The sequence below is a fragment of the Camellia sinensis genome, chromosome 15 (assembly GCF_055761805.1).
Source record: "Camellia sinensis isolate YWXY chromosome 15, ASM5576180v1, whole genome shotgun sequence".
Lineage (NCBI taxonomy): Eukaryota > Viridiplantae > Streptophyta > Magnoliopsida > Ericales > Theaceae > Camellia > Camellia sinensis.
The window spans coordinates 5665001-5688732 of NC_138975.1; the positions used below are offsets into that span (position 1 = coordinate 5665001).

The 23732-nt window shown below is 40.8% G+C and overlaps 1 protein-coding gene across 4 annotated transcripts in view; it reads left to right on the top strand.

The window, feature by feature from the left end:
- The first annotated feature begins 9492 nt into the window (after window positions 1–9492).
- Window positions 9493–23732, top strand: part of HCF173 (high chlorophyll fluorescence phenotype 173) — a 32881-nt gene continuing 18641 nt past the window's right edge. For 3 of the 4 annotated variants that reach the window (XM_082907666.1, XM_028267458.2, XM_082907667.1), the window contains exons 1-6: window positions 9528–10458; window positions 10730–10942; window positions 11353–11557; window positions 12582–12657; window positions 12747–12882; window positions 13015–13119. In XM_082907666.1, coding sequence (XP_082763792.1) covers window positions 9838–10458; window positions 10730–10942; window positions 11353–11557; window positions 12582–12657; window positions 12747–12882; window positions 13015–13119 — 1356 coding nt within the window. In that variant the 5' untranslated portion in view covers window positions 9528–9837. Of the gene's footprint in view, window positions 10459–10729; window positions 10943–11352; window positions 11558–12581; window positions 12658–12746; window positions 12883–13014; window positions 13120–23732 lie in introns of all 4 variants that reach the window. The other variant, XM_082907665.1, reaches the window with a different exon arrangement.

A 23732-nucleotide genomic window follows, 5' to 3' on the forward strand; every position in this document is an offset into this window, starting at 1 on the left:
TCGGTTGGTCGCTAAAGGATTCTCTCAATCCTATGGCATTGACTATCAAGAAACCTTTGCTCCAGTTGCCAAGCTCAACACTGTTCGTGTCCTTTTATCCTTGGCAGCTAATCTCGATTGGTCACTTCACCAACTTGATGTAAAAAATGCCTTCCTCAATGGTGACTTAACGGAAGAAGTTTACATGGACATTCCTGCTGGACTTGAGACGACATCAAATTTCAACAAAGTTTGCAGACTCCGAAAATCCCTGTATGGTCTCAAACAATCTCCCAGGGCCTGGTTTGAGCGGTTCACTAAGGTAGTGAAAGGGTATGGTTTTGTTCAATGTCAATCCGATCATACATTATTTGTGAAGCACTCCCTAGGAGGGAAATTGGCAATTATCATTGTTTATGTGGATGACATAATTCTAACAGGTGATCATGAAGAGGAAATTGGCTTACTTAAAAAATTCCTAACAAAGGAATTTGAGATTAAAGATCTTGGAAATCTTAAGTACTTTCTTGGAATGGAGATTGCTAGGTCAAAGAAAGGTATAGCAGTCTCACAACGTAAATACGTTCTAGACTTACTAAATGAAACAGGGATGCTAGGATGCAAGCCGGCAGAAACTCCTATGGACACAACTATCAAACTGGAAGAAAGTGACGGTAGTGCACCAAGTGATAAAGGGAGATATCAACGTCTTGTGGGAAAACTCATTTATCTTTCTCATACAAGGCCAGACATCGGCTTCTCTGTTAGTGTGGTCAGTCAATTCATGAATAATCCAACCGAAAAACACATGACTGCTGTGACCAGAATATTGAGGTACCTAAAAATGACACCAGGAAAGGGTCTCTTCTTCCAAAGAACAACAAATAGAAAAATTGAGATTTTTTTAGATGCAGATTGGGCAGGTTCAGTGACTGATCGAAGATCAACCTCTGGCTATTGTTCATTTGTTTGGGGGAATGCGGTTACATGGCGAAGCAAGAAACAGTCAGTGGTAGCCCGTAGTAGTGCTGAGGCAGAATTTCGTGCTATGGCCCTAGGTATCTGTGAGGGAATCTGGTTGAACAGACTGTTAGAAGAATTACGGGTTCCATCTGAGCATCCCATGGTTTTATACTGCGACAACCAAGCCGCCATCAGTATCGCTAAGAATCCGGTTCATCATGATCGAACTAAACACGTGGAGATAGATCGACACTTTATCAAGGAAAAGATTGAAGAAGGAGTTTTTCAAGTCAGCTACACTCCAACAAAGAGCCAAACGGCTGACATTCTCACAAAAGCTCTTGCTCGAGTTAGCTTTGAAGATCTGATGGACAAATTGGGAATGATTAACATCTACAACGTCGCTTGAGGGGGAGTGTTTGAAATCAAGCTTCTTTTTCATTATTAATAATATATAATATATATAATGTATATATTATATTTGTGTGTCATTAGTAGTCATCAGATGCCTTAGATAGTGCAATTTGCTTTAGTTAGTGCCATTTCCTTTCGGCTACTTTTAGTTTTATATGTTGTGCCTTTAATTATGATTGTTGCCTTTCATTATGTTGTCTAGTAGCCTTTTATTATATTGTCTTGCAAATGTTGTATAATCACTCCTATAAAATGGAGTCTCCCCGTAAGGATTAAGACAATTAAAAACAAAGAGCCTGTTTGCTCTGTCAATTATTCTCTCCATATTTATTTTTTCATTAACAAATCTTTCAAAATAAAATTTACCTCTTACGATCCGTGACCCCAAAATATAGGTTTGCTAGCTAAGAAATTCATTTTTCAGACCCCAATCAATACTTACTGTTAGATGTATATTATTATACTTATCTATTGTATTGTAAATATATCTCTATCTATACTTATCTCATTCTCATTGTATCTCTATCTTCTTATGTACCTATCTAGGTTTCTTATCAACCTATATATATAGGCTTCTGTTATTGTATTATTTATTCAATTCAATATATCAGAATTACTCTCATAACATGGTATCAGAGCCTAGGGTTCTCTCCTACTCTCTTCTTCTTCTTTATTACATTTTTTTTATTTTCTTTTATTGGTTTGGCAAGTTTTGATTCTGTCTCACGTTGGTTTTTATTGGGTTATGCGTTTCTCGTCCATCACTGTTTTCACAGTTGGACTAGACTAGCCTCTTTATCTCTTCCAGACGAAAACAACGCTACCAGAATCACCACCATCAGCCTTTGCACGTGCCCTCACGCGCCTCCGAAAGAGAAGCGCGTTGATTGACGTCGCTTCCACTCGCAACACACTTCCGCATGCGTCTCAGCCAGCTTCTCTCAGCTTCATTCCCTCGGCTTCTACCTTAGCCGATCCGACCTCGGCTTGGCCGTCAGCTTCCGCATCAGCCGCCATCGGCTTCCGCATCAACCGAATCCTCCTTGGCTTTCGCCCAGCTTCTCCTAGCCGCGTGCCCCTTGCCTTAGCTTCTGTCCGGCTTCCTCAGCCATTTCACTTCCTCATCAGCCGCTGACATCAGCTCTACTCAGCTACTGTCTCTCTGTTGACATCATTACAGCCACAGTGTTGACATCAGCCCTACCTGTCCTTAAGGTTTTCCAGCCTTCTGATTCTATTGGTGACCTCCGTTTTTAAAATTATGGATCGTACTGAGAACATCCAATCTGTTTCTGTTATCCTTGATGGGTCCAATTATGTTAGTTGGACCCAAGCTCTCTCTAGCTTCATCAAAGGCAAACGCCTTTGGCGGATCATTACCGGTGCTGTTCTTAGACCCAACCAGAAGGAGGATGAGCCTGACTCTGCATTTGATGACCGTCTTGACGAATGGGAAAGTAAGAATTATCAAATTATCATATGGTTCCGGGCTACCTTAGTTCCTTCCATCCACCTTCAGTTTGGACGCTTTTAGGAAGATGATTCCCTTGCCTCTCCTGCCAAAGCAATTTAGGATTTCTTGAAGGAACGTTATCAGACCACTGGACATGCTCATCAGTATCAACTGTTGCAGACTTTTCATCACATGCGCCAGGCACCCGGTCAATCTCTCAATGACTTCTTATCCCAGATGTCATCTATTTGGGACCAGCTCGCTCTTTCTAAACCTCCATGGGCTCATTTTGATGATGCACAATTATTTATTACTTATTGGAATCATCAGTGACTATTGCAGTTTCTTATGGCTTTTCATAGCACTTTTGAGCCCGTGCGTGTTTCTTTGCTCCATCGTTTGCCCTTGCCCACTTTAGAGCAAGCCATTACTGAGCTACTATCAGAGAAGACTCGTTTTGGGGTTCTCAAATCTCCAACCATGGATTCTGTTCTTGCGACGCCATTATCTCAGCGTTCTTCATCTCCTCAGCCATCTAGTCTATGCAGCTATTGTCACAACCGCGGCTTGCCAGCCACTCATTCTCTTGTTCAGTGCCAGGTTCGCGAATGCTTGACGTGTCACAAGACTACTGCAGGTCATCTCCAAAGCAGTTGTCCTCGAGCTCCTTCTACTGCTTCATCTAAGACCAGGTCTTCTCGTTCTCGGTATCAGTCCAATTCTGGCCAAGGTTCTCGCTCTGCTGCTGTTGCCTCTGAGGGTTCTTCTACTCACCACTCCATTGATTCCACTACTCCTTCCTTCTCTATTGATGATGTTGAGTCCATTATCAACCAGGTGCTCGCCAAATCTGGTACTCCCCCATCTACTGCTCTTTCAGTGACCTCAGGTAACTTTTCATAGTATTTTGATTTCGCATGCTGTAATCATATGACTTCTGACTCCACTATTGTAATGACCCTCATCTTCATCTTAGTCATGTTCATGTGCATCTACATGATTTTGTTTTGTTAAGCTTGCATTTGTAGATTTTGACTTGTTTTGCCTAAAGTAAAGGTCCCTGTCTTGTTTTGTGTTTATGTGATTTGCTTGAGTATTGCTTGTATGCTTTGTTCCTTGCTTGGTGTGCATAGCCTAGGTCACACCCTTGAACCTCTTATACCTAGGACCATCTTGGAACCACCTTGGTTGACCTCTACCTTCACTCTGGCATATTGGCCGAGATGTCATCATCTAGGCCGAGGTGTGCATCACCTAGGCCGAGCTGTGTATCATCTAGGCCAAGATGTTATCATCTAGGCATCCAACATCCTTAATCCTTGCACCTAGTGATCTTGTTTCTGGACTGGTATGACCTAGATCGAGGTGTGGCACATCTAGGCCGAGGTGTGGCGCAGCTAGGTCAAGTGTCATTCTTCCTAACCGAGATCATTGAGACCTTACTTGCCAAAGCCTATGTCTTGATCCGAGGTCATTGCCTTGTTAGAGTGCCCTTGTCACCTTGCTTATTATACACACTTTGTCATAACTCTTGTCTTGTCATTCTGTCACCTTTTTGAGGAGATTCAATCCGGCGTTGCCACGTGTCCTAGCAGAGGGTTAAGTCAGGTACTAGCTGAGAACCCATATCATTTGTGTCATACCTTTTGCATTGTAGAGAGAGAAGCTTTAGGAGGAGGAAGAGAAGTTTAGAGTGAGAGAGCTAGATCCCAAGCTTGATCTTTAGAGTTTGAGCCGTTAGATCCGTGTTTTGAGGTAAGATTTTTGATTTACTCTTGTTGTTCTTTTTGTTTATTTGATCACATTGCATGATTTGGCATGATTCATGAGCCATGCATTGATTTAAAGTTTGGTTTTAGAAAGAGAAAATGATGTTCTTGTGTTCTTGAAGGAAAACCATGTTTTGATCCGAAAGTTTATAACAAGTTTCGTGTTTTTATGTTTGTTTTCAAGAAGATCTTCAACTACGGGTACCCAGGTCCATGTTTTTGAACTCATCTCATGAAATCTCAGATTTTGGAATAAAAGTTATGATTTTAGCATTCATGTTCTTCATGTTCATGTGTCTTTATGTTTTTCAAGAGGAAACCCAGATTTTCCAGACTTCATTTCCCTAAGTGTGGTCACCGAGACCCACTCTTGCTTAGATCTCACACCTAGGCCAAGCATCATATTTCATCTTGGCCTACCTTGCCTGATCGCCTGCACTTTAGTCTATCTTGCATGCGCACCTAGGCCTAGGAGACCATACCTCGGCCAAGAGGTATGGGACCTCACCCAAAACCTGGTTAGTACCCAGCATGTTTTCCCGAGATGAGAAACAATGTTTTAACTCCCCAGCACATGTTTTGCTTTATCTTGACTTAGTTTTGAAAGAAATGTCGAGATCATTTACACTCATGTAAGGCTTGTTTTAAGGATGCATTGCATAGCCATCTTTTGAGCATTCCTTCTTGTCTTCTTGAAATACATTCGGTGGACCTTGCTATGTTTTTGTAGGTCTTGGATTCTTGCCTTAATCCCTGCACCCGAAGAGCTATGTGAGTGGTATTTTTAATAAAGCTATGTTATAATGTTTTGATAAAAGCTTTGCTTTGCTTTGTTTTGGAAAAGTGTTGTTCAAGTATGAATGATTATTCCTAGTTTTGTATCAAGTACTATCTTGTTTTGATGACATTCTTGGAAAGTCCTTAGTGCTAGGGGACTATAATGCAACTAGTACCTTTGTTTGAGATATCTCCCTTGCCACCGACGGTCTTGTACGGGTGGGTTTGTCTAATCGATTCCGGGTCGATTATTCCCTTGTTTTGTCAAGAATGTCATCCCTTGTATTATATTGATACTAGTAAGCATCCCTTGAAGCTTTGAAAGACTTGATAGATGAACTTGGTTCATCCTTTGATTTGTACAAGATATGTTATGTAATGTTTTGATAAAGATCTCGAATATCATTCATTCAAACCTTTATTACTAATATCATTCACTGAGTATCCAAGCTCACCCTCTCCTTATATATATGTAGGTGACGAGCAAGAGGGCGGTGACGCCTAGATGTCATGTGCAAGTTGTTTTGGATTCATGTTTTGCTAGCATCTTGAAGATTATGCTTCTTAGTTTGTAATTCATGTCTTTTGTATATTTCGGCTTGAGAAGCCTTTTGATCAAGATGTAATATGTACTTTATTTCATTTGTATCCAAGTTGTAAACCATGTCATAATGTATATCATTTCATTTGATTTATGCACAGCTCTTATGGACTATTTAAATTTAAATTTATTGCTTCCGCACATGTATGCCCCATATATATATACTCTGATTATGTGAATCTTTGTAAGTTGGCCTTTGGTAATCTCGGATTACTGGCCATCATGGCACCATTCTACTAGGGGCGGAATGGGGTCATGACAGCTATGTTTTCTTCTTTCTCATTATCATCTTCTGTTCCCCTCATACACACTACTGATGGTTCTCATATGTCTGTTAGTCACATTGGCCCAATCGTTACTTCCACTGTGTCTCTTTCTGATACTTATCACATTCCTGCTCTTCAATTGAACCTTATCTCTATTGGTCAGTTATTTGAACTTGGTCTAATTGTTACATTTTCTGCTAATGGTTGTTTGGTGCAGGACCCTCAGACTATACAGATCATTGGGATAGGCCGTAAGCATGGACGTCTGTCGAGCTTCTGCATCTTCGCATTCCACACAAAGCATCTACTGTTGCTTCCATTGCTTCCTCTGCTGCTGCATCTACTATGTCTTCTTTTCATCTCTGGCATTGTCGCTTAGGACATGTCTCTTTTAGTCGTTTGAAACCTTTGGTTTCTAGTGGCCAGTTAGGTCGTGTCCGTCTTGAAGATGTCGATTGTTTATCTTGTCAAATTGCTAAACAACCTGCTTTACCTTTTAATCAAAGTACTTCTATTTCTACTGCTCTTTTTGATCTTGTACATTCTGATATTTGGGGACCTTCCCCCACACTAACCATGGGGGGGTCAAGATACTTTGTGATTTTTGTTGATGATTTTTCTCGCTATACTTGGCTTTTTTTTCTCAAAAATCGCTCCAAATTTAAGCAGATTTATTATGATTTCTTTGCCATGGTCCACACTCAGTTTTCTCGTACTATTAAGATTTTTCGTTCTGATAATGCTAAGGAGTACTTGGATTCTAATTTTCTTTCTTTTCTTCGAGCTCATGGTACACTATCTCATCGATCTTGTGCAGGCACATCCCAACAAAATGGCCGAGCTGAACGGAAGCACCGTCATATTCTCGACACTACTCGGGCTCTTCTCATCTCCTCTTCTTGTTCTGAAAAATTTTGAGGGGAAGCTGCCCTCACTGCCATTCACACCATAAATCGTGTCCCTACACCTGTCATTGCTAACACTTCTCCTTACGAGCGCTTATATGGTTCTCCTCCTGACTATACCACTCTTAAAGTTTTTGGTTCTGCTTGTTTTGTTCTACTCCAGCCTCATGAACACACTAAACTAGAACCTCGTTCTCATCTTTGCTGTTTTCTGGGATATGGTATAGAACATAAAGGGTATCATTGTTGGGATCCTATCTCCAAGCGCCTTCGTATTTCCCGTCATGTGGTCTTCTGGGAACACAAAATGTTCTTCAATCTTTCCAAGTTTCAATTATCACAGTCCACTCACTCACCAGCCTTTACCGACATTTCCCTAAACTTGTTTTCTACTGAATTTGATGCAGATTCTAGCTCCATGCTTCCACAGTCGCCTACGCCTATCGTCCATCTTGAGGATCCTGTGTCTGCTGACGGTCCTACGCCTTTTCCAGCTCTTGTGGAGGTTTCTCCATCTCCACCTCCCATTGAGGTTCCTCCTCCACCAGAGCGTCACCCTACACGGGTAAGGCAACGTTCTGTTCTTCTCCGTGATTATATTGTTGGTTTCACTGCCTTTTCCTCCCATGAACCTACTTCATCATATCGAGAAGCTTGTTCTAACCCTCTTTGGCAACAAGCTATGACTGATGAACTGCAAGCTTTTGATAAAACTCATAGCTAGGATGTGGTTGATCTTCCTCTTGGAAAGAGTACTGTTAGTTGCAAATGGGTTTACAAGCTCAAAACTCATTCTGATGGTTCCATTGAGCGTTACAAAGCTCGCCTTGTAGCCCGGGGATTTACTCAAGAATATGGGATTGACTATGAGGAAACATTTGCTCTTGTTGCTCATCTTACTTCAATTCGTAGCTTACTTGCAGTTGCTGCTGCTCGCCACTAGAGTCTTTTTCAGATGGATGTCAAGAACATTTCTCAATGGTGACCTCACTGAGGAAGTTTATATGCACCATCCTCCTGCTTCTTCTGTTCCATCAAACAAAGTTTGCAAACTTCACCGTGCTTTGTATGGTTTGAAACAAGCTCCGCGTGCCTGGTTTGCCAAGTTCAGCTCCACTATTCGTGACTTTGGTTTTTCCTCCAGTGACCATGATTCTGCCTTGTTTATACGTAAGACGGAGCGTGGTACTATTCTCCTTCTAATCTATGTGGATGATATGATTATCACTGGAGATGACACAGTGGGTCTTTCTAGTCTCAAACAGTTTCTCAATCGCCAATTTGAGATGAAAGATTTGGGTTTGCTTAGTTACTTCCTTGGCTTGGAAATTTCCTAAGATTCCTCTGGTTATTTTCTTACCCAGACCAAGTATACTTATGATCTCTTGGCTCGGGCTGGTCTTACCGATTGCAAGACTGCCACTACTCCGGTTGATCCTCAGACTCATTTTACCCCCTTGACGATTCCCTACTGACTAATGCCACTTTATATCGTCAACTAGTTGGCAGTCTTGTCTATCTCATGGTTACTCGTCTAGATATTGCTTATGTTATTCACATTGTCAGTCAGTTCATGGCTGCTCCTCGTTCTCCACACTATGATGCTCTGGTTCGCATTTTACGCTATCTCAAAGGAACTCTGTTTCATGGTCTTCACTATTCCTCCCACTCTTCTCTACAACTACATGCATTTTCTGATGCCGATTGGGCCGGGGATTCTACTGACCGTCATTCCACTACTGGGTTCTGTTTTTTTTAGGCAACTCTCTTATTTCCTGGCGTAGCAAGAAGCAAACTCTCATTGCTGGTTCTAGGATCGAGGTTGAGTATTGTGCTCTTGCTGACACTACTCAAGAGCTTGTATGGCTTCGTTGGCTTCTTTCTGACATGGAAGTTTCTCATTCTACTGCCACCAATCTTTATTGTGACAATCAGAATGCTATTCAGATTGCACATAATGATGTCTTCCATGATCGCACCAAGCATATTGAGATTGATTGCTATTTCATATGCCAGCATATTACTAGTGGCCTTGTTCGCCTTCTCTTTGTTACCTCTGTTGATCAGATTGCCGACCTCTTCACCAAAACTCATCTTCTAAGCCGCTTCTCTGATCTCCTCTCCACGCTCAAGTTGATATCTGCCTTACCACCTTGAGCTTGAGGGAGGTGTTAGCTGTATATTATTATACTTATCTATTGTATTGTAAATATATCTCTATCTATACTTATCTCAATCTCATTGTTTCTCTATCTTCTTATGTACATATCTAAGTTTCTTACCAACCTATATATACAGACTTCTACTATTATATTATTTATTCAATTCAATATATTAGAATTACTCTTATGACACTCACTAAGTCAACCATATTGGTATTGAGAGAAACAAAATTAAGAGAATGGAATATCATTTTCAAAAAATAAAAAATGAAAAATGAAAGGAGATGGGGATGAGTACGTGGCAATTCCAGCTTCAGTCTAGGTTGTTTCGTTCGAGACCGCAAGTTCTACTGTTGCCATCTGGTTTGGTAGAATAGACGATATCGTGAGGGAAGAAATTATTCAATGCTGCTGGAATAATTTCTGTCGTGAGGGACGGATCCACATTCTTCGAAAAAAACAAAAAAAAGCAGTTGGTTTTGGTTTGGTTGTATGGCTGGCTGTCTGTTTAAAGTGGAGGTAGAAAACTGATGGTCATTAGCTAAAACATGACTAGTGCCGCTGCCCGGACTCCTACACCTACTACTGCCGCATTCAACAGTACTTGTAAATGGCGACCAAACTCCTCCGCCGAATATTTCTTCGCTACTATCTCTCTCCGGAATCCTCCCACCACCACCGCTGTAAGTGCCCGTTGCCGGAGGGCTACTGATCGTGGTCACAGACGTTTCGCTCTATCCGTTGTTCCAAGGGCTACTTCTCCATCATCATCATCTTCTTCTTCTGCCCCCAAGACCCGCAAGGATCATAATCAGAATCGCAAGGATGATGATGATGATGATGATGATGACATTGACACTACCAAACAACAACAGCAATCGCAGCCGTCAGTGTCGATGATAAGACTGGACGACGTGAACCCGGTAGGACTGGGCCGGCGTTCAAGGCAAATATTCGATGAGGTGTGGCGCAAGTTCTCTGGATTGGGACAGATCTCCAGGACCACTCGCACCGACGATGAGACTAGCCTTCTCATCAACGAGGGCGGTCCCATGTGTGAATTCGCCATCCCTGGTGCTCAGAACACCACCGTCCTCGTCGTCGGTGCCACCAGCCGTGTAGGCCGCATCGTTGTCCGCAAGCTCATGCTCAGGGGTTACACCGTCAAGGTTTCAATTTCTCTCTCTCTCTCTCTCTCTCTCTCTCTCTCTCTCTGTGTGCTTTCTTCTCTAGTAAATGATGGATATCCCCATACCTGGCACTGTATGGAGGATGGCTTGCCTTTCCTCAATCCAGACCAGAGATATTGGTTTTTATTTTTTATTTTTATATTTTTGTAAGAGAAAAATACTTGGATATAATATGCACAAGATAATTAATTTGTCTCGATTTTATTTTATTTAAAAATAAATAATAAAATAAAATCCATTTCCTTTTCAGGCTCTAGTTAGGAAGGCAGATGAACAAGCGGTGGACATGCTTCCAACCTCTGTGGAGATAGTAATTGGGGATGTTGGTGACCCCTCCAGTCTCAGGTCTGCTGTCAAAGGTTGCAACAAAATCATCTATTGTGCCACAGCTCGTTCGTCTATCACTGGAGATCTCAATAGAGTTGACCATCAGGGAGTTTACAACCTTACGAAAGCATTTCAGGTTTCTGATCTTCCTGAATGTAGTGTCTTGCATTAGTTAGTCTTAAAAGGGCCGCATCTATCAATCGTGTGTTTGCCTGCTCAAACATGCTTCAAAAGTTGACTTCTTTTTAGCAGATATGACTTCCATTAATAGGTTTTGAACCTGGTCTTTCTAACATTGCTGCATAGCATAGGTTTTGAATGTGCCAGACATGGTTTATATAGGATGGAGTTCATTTGGTGCTTCTCAGTTTTGTTTGTTAAAAAAAAAATTAAAAGAACTCGTTTCTTTAGCATCTTAGCTTGTTGTGGTGTTGTCTTTGCATTACATGACTATGTTGTTACATTGATTCTTCATATTTCCGAGGTGTGTCCAAATGCCCACTTCGGAGTTTTCTTGGGTGAATCTGAGGTCCAGCACAATTGCAGGACTACAACAATAAACTGGCACAATTACGAGCAGGAAAAAGCAGCAAAAGTAAGCTTTTACTTGCAAAGTTCAAGTCTGCAGATTCGTTGAACGGGTGGGATGTTCGTCAAGGAACTTATTTCCAGGATGTTGTTGCTGCTAAGTACGATGGAGGAATGGATGCTACATTTGAATTCGCTGAGAGTGGAAATGCAATTTTCTCAGGTAAAGTGGTGGACCCTGGGTGAATTGAACCGCATTCCAGTTTGCACATTAGATTTACAGATGGCATATACAGGTGAAGATTCTAAAGTTTTAAAATATTGTCTCACCCATCTAGTGATGACTCCTTGATTTGTACTGTGATGGATGAATTTAAACATATTTTAGAAGGGGGAGGCAACTGAGAGTTTAGGCCATTTATGGCATATTAGAGACTCTGATGCTGTCTGACGCCTCTTTATATTTAGCTTTGATGTATGGAATGCCTCTAATATGCCAAATATGTCTTGTCTGCTCCTGTCTTGGATGGCTCACATCTTTTCAAGATGATCTCCATCCTTCATGGCCTAGTGAATGCCCCTTGTATATTGTTTTATTATCTATATCTTTATAATATTTCTCTTACCCCAAAAAAAAAAAAAAAACCTGGAAGTTTAGGCTTCTTCTTCGGACTTATAGTTATTAGGATTTTATTTTTTAAATTTTAGATTTTAATTTTCTATTTAGTTCCTTTCTTGGAACAGCCTATAAATGCAGCCACTTTGTGCAAATTCTGCCAAGTTTAGTTTTGTACCCAATCTATCCATCCAAATCCATATCTAATCGGGACTAAACTGAGCATAATTTTTTTCTTGGAACAGCCTATAAATATTAGGGCTGAATAGAATTGGATTGATTCTCTTCCTCTTAATTTGGTTGAACAGTATTTTTTCTTACCTATCTCTATTGGCAGTCTCTTCTCCTCCCTCTATTTCTCGCCCCTTATACCCTTTCTTTCTTTTTATTTCTTTCCCCTTAACTTCCTTTTCTCCTTCTCTCCCATGTCTTCCTACGGTGCTACACCACTTCCTTCATGGATGAAATTGAGAAAATAATCTATGAATAAATTGTGGCCTAAAAAAATGGAGGGTTTGTGAACTGCAGACAAGCCCAATGATTTTTGCTGAAGAAGATGCAACTACGACAAAGCTGTAGAAAGATTTTCATGTTTTCTTCTTTGTTGAACTCAATTTTATTTTTTTGGCAGGTTATGTTTTCACCAGAGGAGGGTATGTGGAACTGTCAAAAAAGCTTTCACTTCCTTTGGGTTCCACTCTTGACAGGCATGTAATTTAATACACATATTACCCATTGGGTACTGAGAGATTCTGTTTGAGTGCTTACTTTCTCTAATTCAATTTTTCATGCTCAGGTATGAAGGTCTAGTACTCTCTGTTGGTGGGAATGGAAGATCTTATGTGTTAATTCTTGAAGCTGGTCCTTCTGCGGATACAACTCAAATCAAAATGTATTTTGCTCGATTCAGCACAAAAGTAGGATTTTGCAGGGTAAACTCTCTCTTTCCAATAAGCAAAGGACCAGTGGCTCAGTTTGGTGCAACCAATCTGATCTCAATTAGTTTCTCTTACCTGCATTTTACTAGTGTAAATCTTTACAACTTTTTCTATTTGTTTTAATAGGTGAGAATACCATTTTCATCCTTTCGACCAGTGAAACCAGATGATCCTTCATTAGATCCATTCCTTGTACACACCCTGACCATACGTTTTGAGCCAAGAAGACAGGTCTTTCTTCTACATAAAACATTTTCCATTTCCTCTTGTTTTTGTATTTGTTTCAAATGAATTTCCTATTGCTGGAGAGTTTTGGGTCTTCATACATGTTCCCTAGCTCTCTCATTTTTTTTCTTGGTTTTACCATTGCTTCTTGAAAATCAAAATAATATATTTACCTTAAATTTTTTTTTTCTTACTAGCTGCCCAGCTGGTGATATTAGTGGTAAAGTCCAAAGCTGGACTTAATAAACATGAACCCTAAGTTGGTTCAAACATATAACGTAATGATAACGCTATTGGATGTTAGTTTTTATGTGGTAGTGCAGATGTATGACATGCTGAGAGGATGCTAACAGGGAGCAGAACCCCAATTACATCCAATATATTCAAAATTGAAGAAAGTCTATACAGGACCTGGAGCATTAAAGAGGGAAGATTTTAAAAGAGATTGGTGGGGTGGAAGAGGGGGGTGTCTTTCTGAAACAGGAACACTTATTTGAGAGCACTTTTTTTAGCATACATGCATACAAAAAAGTTACAAAGAGATTTTGTGGGGCAAAATTGGTGAGGAGTTAAATTGAATTCATCAAATTTGATCAATCCTTAACGAGTAATCCTAATGTGGCGGATTTCGTCAAGGAGATGCAGAAATAGTACTTCAAGATCCATTACGTATTCAAGGCCTTTTGTGCTTCTTAGCATATGTTGTTTTTGCACAAATGTTTTTGGTTCTTAGAAAGAAACAGTTCGAGAAGGTTCAATTGTCCAAAATGAATTTCAAGACTCGTGGGTTTATCAATATCAAGTTTGTAAAAATCATTTAATTGATTGGGTTTCAGTCTGCACTCCTATTAGGGAAAGGTGGATTGGGCTTTAGAAAGTTGGAAATCTATAACCTTGGTTTGCGTGGCAGAGAGGCTGGAGGTGGATTTTGCTCCAATTTCTCATTTTGCAGAGAATAATCATGCTGCAGTGGCTGATTGTTTGCATAGTAGGTCATCTAGTTTTTTGGGATATATTGTTGTGTTGGGATTTACAGGACTGGGATACATCAACTATTGGGTTATAGGAAGACACTACGAGATAGAGTTTATCTAGATTAGGTTGCTTTAAGGTAAAATCTTTCTATAAATCTCTGATTGGATATTACACTTCGTCTTTTCCTTTGAAAGAAATTTGAGGTCCTGATGCTCCTTCCAAGGTGGCATTTTTTGTGTGATCTGAAACTAATGGAACTCACCATTGATAATTTCACATGCAGAAAATGTGTGATTTTGAATTGGTGTTGTTTGCGTAAAACAGGCAATGAATCGTCTTCTTATCCACTACCAAGTGGTAAGATAGTTTTGAGCTATGGTTCTTTGTTTACACATTTGTGGTGGATTGGATGTTCCCTTTTGATGTAGAAAATTTGCTCCACAGTTGGTGAGAGATAAAGGAGGAAGAATTTGGCTACCTATGTTTCAGAAGAGAGCAGGAATGTAAATCTTTTGACAGTCGAGGGGTTACAGGGGGTAATTTGATAGAGATTAAAGACCGTTTTGAGTCAATATATAGTTGGTGGCTGAGGGTTTGTGTACCCAACTCTTAACCAGTTTTTGGATGTTGTAGAGCTTTTTTATACAACTGAATGTGTGTAGGTGGTCTCTTGTATTTTATTTACTTTCATTTTGTATCTAGCTGGCATCATCTCTGGTGATGCATTTATGATAAATTATTACTTAATTAAAAAAAGAAGTTGTCATATTGAAAGGAGCATTGGTGAACAAATCCCTTTTCCTAGATAAAGACGAAACAAAGCCACTCGTGAACTCTTTGTAGGAAGATTTGATGTTGAACTTTATAGATTTGAAAGGCAACCATTGTGTGACATCCTTACATTACCCATTCAACCTCACCATACAAGGTCCTAAAAAACTCCATCACCTTCTCCAAATCCATTTTCATCAATGCTTGGTTATAAGTTTCAAGTCTTCTAATCTCAAAACCTCTTGTAACAACAGAGTGCAAACCATATACCAAACAACCGAATGATACTTGAAATCTTCTTTTACATGCCTCCCTAAATAGAACTCATTCATCTATCTGATTTTTTGCCACTGCTGGTGGAATGGTGAAGGTTAATAAGAAATAGGATGACTAGACAACGTGTTCATAATTAATGTCACTTGTCTGTCCTTGGACAAACAATGCCATTTCTACCTTGCCAAATCTCTCCATCACTTGATCTGAGACCAACCAACTAGGGTTTCAAGGATGACCGAAAGAGTAGGCCCAAATACATCGAAGGAAAGGATGCTAATGTAGAGTCCAAAATAGATGCTAAAGCATCAACCTCTGCTATCTTATATGCTAGAATAAACTCTTCTCCAAATTCACTCTCACCTCGAAAACTACCTCAAAAGATAAAAAGCAGACACAGTAAGCACACAAGATGCTGACTTCGTACAACAAGTGGGACACCAAGCCTGTACCCTGCCTTTCTGAGCAGCTTCAAAGCCAAGCACACAAGCTGCTAACGTTGTACAACAAATGGGAAACCAGTAGCTTTATTAAATCCTTTATAAGCTCAAGCACTCCATAGCCTATTAATTGCCATACAACCTAACCTTTCAATATGAAACCTGTAGAATTATTGGAAGATTTAATTAGTTTGATGATCTGTCAGCATTATTAGTGGCTAAGATTGAGGAAATCTATAGCTAATAGATCATTATTTGGTCCCACGATTTTAGGGGATTCTAGTAGTCTGTTATCAAATTTGTAGATAAGAGTTTCCTGTTTTATTGCTTTCTGTTTTAGATAAGTTTGATTCCATTCTAGGTAAGTTGTAAATATCCCTATAAATTAGATGAGTATTATCATCTATAAAAGGGTGAATGTAATCCTTTATTTGATACAGTGGAATATGTAGAAATATAATGTAAAGAGAAATAGAGAATTGTATTATTGATTGATTATATGTTGATCTCTATTACAATGATTCATGATTCCTATATATAGAAGAGGGTGAGTGTGTAGTAGGTAAGGAGTAGGTGAAATGGAGGTGGTAGTGGTGTAGTGGGTTAGGTTTAGTGGAGTAGGTGAGGTGGTAGTGGTGTAGTGGGTTAGGTTTAGTGGAGTAGGTTTAAGTGGGTGAAGTAGGTGGAGAGTAGGTGGATTTTAACAGCCCCCCGCAAACTCAAGGGGGATAGGAACTAACCAACTTGAGTTTGGAGAGAGTAACAAAACAAGAAAATACATAAAAATAAAAGAGGATAAGAGACACTGTATGGTCGTGTCAGACCATTGGTGAAGACACTGGATGGTGGTGTCATAACGTTGTAGAGGACACTGTATGGGGGTGTCATAACCATGTAGAGGACACTGTATGGTGGTGTCATAACGGTGTAGAGGACACTGGATGGCGGTGTCAGACCGATGTAGAAGACAGTTTATGGGGTCATGTCGGACCGTTGTAGCAGACAATGTTGTGATAGTTGTGGTGACAGTTTACGGAGTCTTGCTGGACCCTTGTAGAAACTAACCGGAATCAATGTCGGGACAGTTTACAGAGTCTTGTCGGACCCATGAAGGAGCTAACCGGAATCAATGTCGGGACAGTTTACAGAGTCTTGTCGGACCCATGAAGGAGCTAACCGGAATCAATGTCGGGACAGTTTACAGAGTCTTGTCGGACCCTTAAAAAGTCGCACCCTCAAAAGGTGTGCCCAATCTTTCAAAAGGCGTGCCATCAAAAGGCGTGCCCAATCCATAAAAAGGCGTGCCAGATATGATGGCGAGGCACATGAGTGCCTTGGCTGGCGCGCCCGTTTGTCGTCTGGCGTCAAGTGGCGCGCGATACGCGTGACTGCCTCTTCGTCAGGGTCTTTATAAACTGAGGCGGAGGCTGTGCTTGAGGCAGAAGCGAAGACAAAAAACCTGGGAAAAAACTTCTGAAAAACTCTTCATTTTCTGAGAGAGATATTCGTTTTCTGAGAGATTGCCTCTAAGAGCTGCAAATCTTGAAACACTCTGTAACCAACCCTTCCGAACATTATCAGTCTGAAATTGCTATTTCGCTGAAACACTCAGCAACCCAAAAAACATGGCCTCTTCTTCTCGTTCAGCTACCCAGAATATGGCCTCTTCATCCCGTGGTCTACTCACTCTCTTTCCCGACCTCAACGAGTTAACAAGAGAGATAACTGGTGCGGTGGCCCGTGAACCTCAACAAAACACCTCTGGTTTTGCTCCGTTGAACTTTCCGATGCGGTCGGTGGAGCAAAAAATGGCGGTGCAAACTGATATTGAGGCCAATCAGTATACTTTGAAGTCATGTGTGGAAACCATGACTGCGGTCACAAACTTGTCGCACCGGCTGCAGAGCAGGACAAATGAGGTGCAGCAGTTAAATGCCCAACTGGCTCTGCTCCAGCGCATGTATAAGGATGCGCGAGCAGAGATAAGTGTGCTAAAGGCGGAAAACAAGGAGCTGAAGCGGAAGGCCACCGTGATGTTCCGATTTGGAGATACGCCATATGCTGCAGTGGAGGAGTATGGGGGAGTGAACGTGCTCGGCGGCGTAGGAAACACGGAGGCAGCACCGGCAAGGGCCGCCCAGGACGGAGGCAAGAAGAAGAGACCAGCGGCAGAGTAGAGAAGAAAAATCCCACTGTTCCGATTTGTGTTGGTTTGGTTTTTTTTTTTTTTTTTTTTTTTTTGTTGTGTGGTGTAAAATGGGGATCGGGGTGAGCCCCGATATGAATAAAATGAGTTTGGTGTGCAGTTCGTCTTCTTCCTCTTTTTTTTTTTTTTTTTTTTTTAATGAAAAAATAAATAAATAAATAAATAAATAAAATAAAATAAAATAAAATAAAGAAAGTGGAGCAACGTGGGTGAGGTGCAAAAGGTGAAGATTGATTGTGCAAAAGTGGACATGGTGAGAGCTTGAGGTAATATATTATAATAAACATATATATATTAAAAGAAAAGAAAGTTGAGTGGGATTGGTGTTGGTGAAAGCAAGATCAAGATTTGTGAGTGGGGTATTAAAAAAAGATTAAAGGTGAGTGTCCTGTAAAGTGATTAAAAACAATGTATTTATCTGAGAAAGTTGTGTTTGGAACCTGCGAGGTCCACCGCCAACATCAGTACAACAGCTGCGAGCATCTTGAACACCTTTAAGCCATTGAACAATAAACAAATGCCATAAAGAAAATGACAGGTCCACCTCCCTTCAGAAAACGAGGAGGTGAGATAGGTGTGCATAAAGACAATTTGAAAGAGGAGCATGCTGCACTGCAAATTCACGAATATCCAAAAGCACTGCACTACTTTCCCAAGGAGGAACGGTCTCAGAAACGCAAAGATTAATAGCCATCTGACTATCACTCTCAATCTCAACATATGAAAGACTGTAAAAGTGCCACAACACAAGCTATACGAATTGATTTCGAACCACAGCTTTATGTGATGGAGAGAAAACTGCTGGAGGTGCAATCTGATCGGAAAATCGAGGAGATGAGACCTCTGTGGAAACTTTCTGAGATGTGTCGGCGAGAAGCACGACATGTCATTTAGGAGCTGCTGTTGCTGAACTTCAAAATCTAGCAGCATATTGAGCTCCTCGGTGGGAATGCCCCTGGCATTAAAAGATGATCTCAGACGACTTGGCTGGAGATTGCTTCCAGGAAGATGTAAAGTAGGGATGTTTGGTTGTGGCCAAGCAACAGACGGGTGCGAAATAGCATTTCCAGAAGGAGATATGGGTGCTGAGGGAGAACCAGGCAAAAAGGCTCAATGCCACAGCCATATCCATGACAGTAGCAGCAGAAGTGGACTAGGTTGAGGTCCGGCGGGCGGCTAAGGTGAGGTTGCCGCCCGCCGGGGAAGCGAAAATACTAGGTTCTAAACCTGCTCTGATACCATGTAGAAATATAATGTAAAGAGAAATAGAGAATTGTATTATTGATTGATTGTATGTTGATCTCTATTACAATGATTCATGATTCCTATATATAGAAGAGGGTGAGTGTGTAGTAGGTAAGGAGTAGGTGAAGTGGAGGTGGTAATGGTGTAGTGGGTTAGGTTTAGTGGAGTAGGTGAGGGGGTAGTGGTGTAGTGGGTTAGGTTTAGTGGAGTAGGTTTAAGTGGGTGAAGTAGGTGGAGAGTAGGTGGATTTTAACAGAATATTAAGTTTTTCTTCCACAGCAACATGGTATCAGAGCATTCTCTGAACCCTAATTCCCTCATATGACCAAATACGGCAGAAGTGACTCTTCCGTTTCCCAAATCACCTCCAATCAAGAAGCCATGGCTTCCAGCAACAGTAGTGCAGATAGTAACCTCATGCCCATTACAGGACACAAACTGAATGGGAACAACTATCTCCAATGGTCCCATTCCGTAATGATGTTCATATGCGGAAAGGGAAAAGACGATTATCTCAATGGAGTTGTTGCCAAACCAAACAAGGATGATGAGAAGTTCAATATCTGGAATTCTGAAAATAACATGGTCATGTCATGGCTCATTAATTCCATGACAAATGACATTGGAGAAAATTTTCTTCTCTACGGAACAGCAAAGGAGATTTGGGAAGCTGCTAAGGAAACGTATTCTAACAATGAGAATACATCTGAATTGTTCGAGGTGGAAAGTGTTCTCCATGACTTCCGCCAAGGATATTTAATGGTGACTCAGTACTTCAACACCATGATCCAAACACAATTCCAAGCAAAAATCCAGATTTTGAAAACTGACGATGCCAAAGAATATTTCAAATCCATCCTTAATGATTATCTCTTGAGTCACGGTATAGTTCACCAAAGTTCCTGTGTGAACACTCCTCAACAAAATGGAATTGCCGAAAGAAAAAACAGGCATCTTCTAGATGTTGCATGCTCCCTTATGTTCTCTACCCATGTACCAAAATTTTTCTGGGGTGAAGACATTCTCATTGCAGCATATCTCATAAATAGGATGCCATCTCGTATTCTCAACTTCCAAACTCCCTGTCAACTCCTACTTCAGTCCTTTCCCAATACTCGTCTCATCTCCACTATCCCCTTCAAAGTTTTCGGGTGCTCAACTTTTGTTCATGTCCATCAACAACACAGGGATAAACTTGATCCTAGAGCCCTTAAGTGTATTTTTCTTGGGTACTCTCCAACTCAAAAGGGATATAAGTGCTACTCTCCAGTCACTAAACAGTACTATTACTCCATGGATGTCACCTTTTTTGAGTACCAGCCTTATTATCCCAAATCTGATATTCAGGGGGAGCCTAATTTTGTCCAGGAATACCAGCTTTGGGATATTGAAGAATCATCTCACCTTTCTCCTAATTCTGACCAATTTTGCCCATCACTGAATCCTAAATCCATTCCTCTTCAACATCTCTTCCTAGAAACTCCTTCTCAAGCTCAAACCAACAATCTGCCTGTTCCTATTAATCCACCTCAAAATCTGGACACTATTCAATTAACAAAGAATGATGAGTTGATTACCTACTCACGGAGGAGAAGGAACCAAAAGGAGATGGAACTACAAAGCATCCCAACCCTTTTCAATGATTCACAGTGATGTATGAGGTCCATCTAGAATCAAGAATGTTACTGGTTCTAGCTGGTTTATTTCCTTTATTGATGATCACACTAGACTTACATGGGTCTTCCTCATGAAAGAAAAATCAGAGGCAGGTCAGATTTTCAAAAACTTCAATCAATCCTGAGCAAGCCCAAGAATCTGATCCAAGTCCTAGATCAAGTGAAGATCCATCAGGTAACTCTAATCCCGAGACTTCACATAGTGAGTTAACTAATGATGATAGTGATATTCCTATTGCTGTGAGAAAAGGTGTAAGATCATGCACAAAACACCCTATATACACATTTGTGTCACATGAAAGACTGTCACCAAAGTTCAAATTATTTGTTGCCAACCTCAACAACATCCAGGTTTCCAATAACATACAAGAAGCCCTTGGCTCACCTGAGTGGAAATCAGCCGTGTATGAAGAAATACATGCGCTTGAAAAGAATGGAACCTAGGAAATCTCAGAATTACCAACTGGAAAACGTCCAGTAGGCTGCAAATGGATATTCACAGTCAAATATAATGAAGATGGGAGTATTAATCGATTCAAGGCACGGCTGGTTGCAAAGGGATTCACCCAATCATATGGAATCGACTATGAGGAGACATTTGCCCCTGTAGCCAAGTTAAACACAGTTCGGGTTCTACTATCTTTGGCTACAAATCTTGATTGGCCTCTTTATCAACTAGACGTCAAGAATGCCTTCCTAAATGGAGACCTAGCTGAAGAAGTTTACATGGAAATTCCTCCAGGATTTGAGACACAAACTACATGCAACAAAGTTTGTAAACTTAGAAGATCTCTATATGGGCTCAAGCAATCTCCAAGAGCCTGGTTTGAGAGATTCACAAAGGTAGTTAAGAGGCATGGCTATTCTCAATGTCAGACGGATCATACTCTATTTGTTAAACACTCTCCTGTAGGAAAACTTGCTGTCCTCATTGTATACGTGGGTGACATAATTCTAACAGGAGATTATGAGGAGGAAATCTGCACTATCCAAAGTCTTCTAGCTACAGAATTTGAAATCAAGGACCTTGGAAATCTCAAATACTTCCTAGGCATGGAAATCGCAAGGTCAAGAAAGGGAATCTCTGTCTCCCAAAGAAAATATGTCCTAGATCTCTTAAAAGAGACTGGAATGCTCAGATGCAAGCCGGCTGATACTCCTATGGATTCAACAACCAAACTAGGAACTAAGGAAAATTGTGCACCAGTGGATAAAGGCAGATATCAAAGACTAGTTGGTAAACTTATATACCTGTCTCACACCCGACCAGATATCGGTTTTTCTGTTAGCATGGTAAGTCAATTCATGAATAATCCAAATGAAGAACACATGGAGGCAGTGTATAGAATCCTAAGATACCTGAAACTAACACCAGGTAAAGGATTATTTTTTGAGAAGAATCAAAGAAGAGATATTGAAGTATTCAGTGATGCAGATTGGGCAGGATCAGTACGAGACCGAAGATCTACTTCAGGGTATTGCACATATGTGTGGGGTAACCTTGTTACATGGCGAAGTAAGAAGCAATCGATGGTGTCAAGGAGCAGTGCAGAAGCTGAATTCAGGGCAATGGCGCATGGCATTTGTGAGGGAATATGGTTACGAAGGTTGCTAAAGGAATTAAAAATTTCAGATGAAGAAACTATGAAAATTTTTTGTGATAATCAGTCAGCAATCAGCATTGTCAAGAACCCAGTACAGCATGATAGAACAAAACACGTGGAGATTGATCGACATTTCATAAAGGAGAAGATAGAGGAAGGGACAATCAAGATGATGTACGTGACCACATGTCTGCAAACAGCTGACATTCTTACTAAGGCCCTACCGAGAAAGACGTTTGATGATCTGAGTTCCAAGCTGGGGTTAATAAATATTTACCGTCCAGCTTGAGGGGGAGTGTAGAATTATTGGAAGATTTAATTAGTTTGATGATCTGTCAGCATTATTAGTGGCTAAGATTGAGAAAATCTATAGCTAATAGATCATTATTTGGTCCCACGATTTTAGGGGATTCTAGTAGTCTGTTATCAAATTTGTAGATAAGAGTTTCCTGTTTTATTGCTTTCTGTTTTAGATAAGTTTGATTCCATTCTAGGTAAGTTGTAAATATCCTTATAAATTAGATGAGTATTATCATCTATAAAAGGGTGAATGTAATCCTTTATTTGATACAGTGGAATATTAAGTTTTTCTTCCACAGCAACACCAAACCACGTAAATCTACCCGTAATACACCTCACGTGCTCGGGATGACAGGCTCGATACTTTAGCTCAACTAGCAACCTTATACCAGACTCTATCCCTTGTATGCCTCGGTCCCTTATTTCCACAGTTATCTCCAAAAGGCTCATTGATGCTCTCACACCAACACAAGCTGGAAGCAGGGCCTAGGAACGCTGTCGGGATTGGGTGCTTGAGCAATACCGACCTAGTGGGCAAAACTTGGGGCTTGAGAGAGGTGTGCTCCCTCTAGGTCTCAAGTTCAATACCCACTAGCAACATTAAGCTCCTTGGAGCCATGTCCATAAGGGGCATTTGGCTTTAAATGGAGCCGCCACAAGTGGAAGGTGAGATTGGTCTCCCGGGATTAGTCGATGTTAAAATCCACCTACTCTCCACCTACTTCACCCACTTAAACCTACTCCACTAAACCTAACCCACTACACCACTACCACCTCACCTACTCCACTAAACCTAACCCACTACACCACTACCACCTCCACTTCACCTACTCCTTACCTACTACACACTCACCCTCTTCTATATATAGGAATCATGAATCATTGTAATTGAGATCAATACAACAATCAATAATACAATCATTTCTCTTTATACATTAAATTTCTACATGGTATTAGAGCAAGGTTAAGAAGCTAGTAATTCTGCTTCACCGGCGGGCGGCAGCCTCGCCTTGGCCGCCCGCCGGACCTCCACACATTCCTTCACTCCGCTGCCACAAATTCCACATCTCTCTCTCAATTTCTTTTACACTCTCCTGGCATCAAACCAAGGAGACCCACGGCTCTCTCT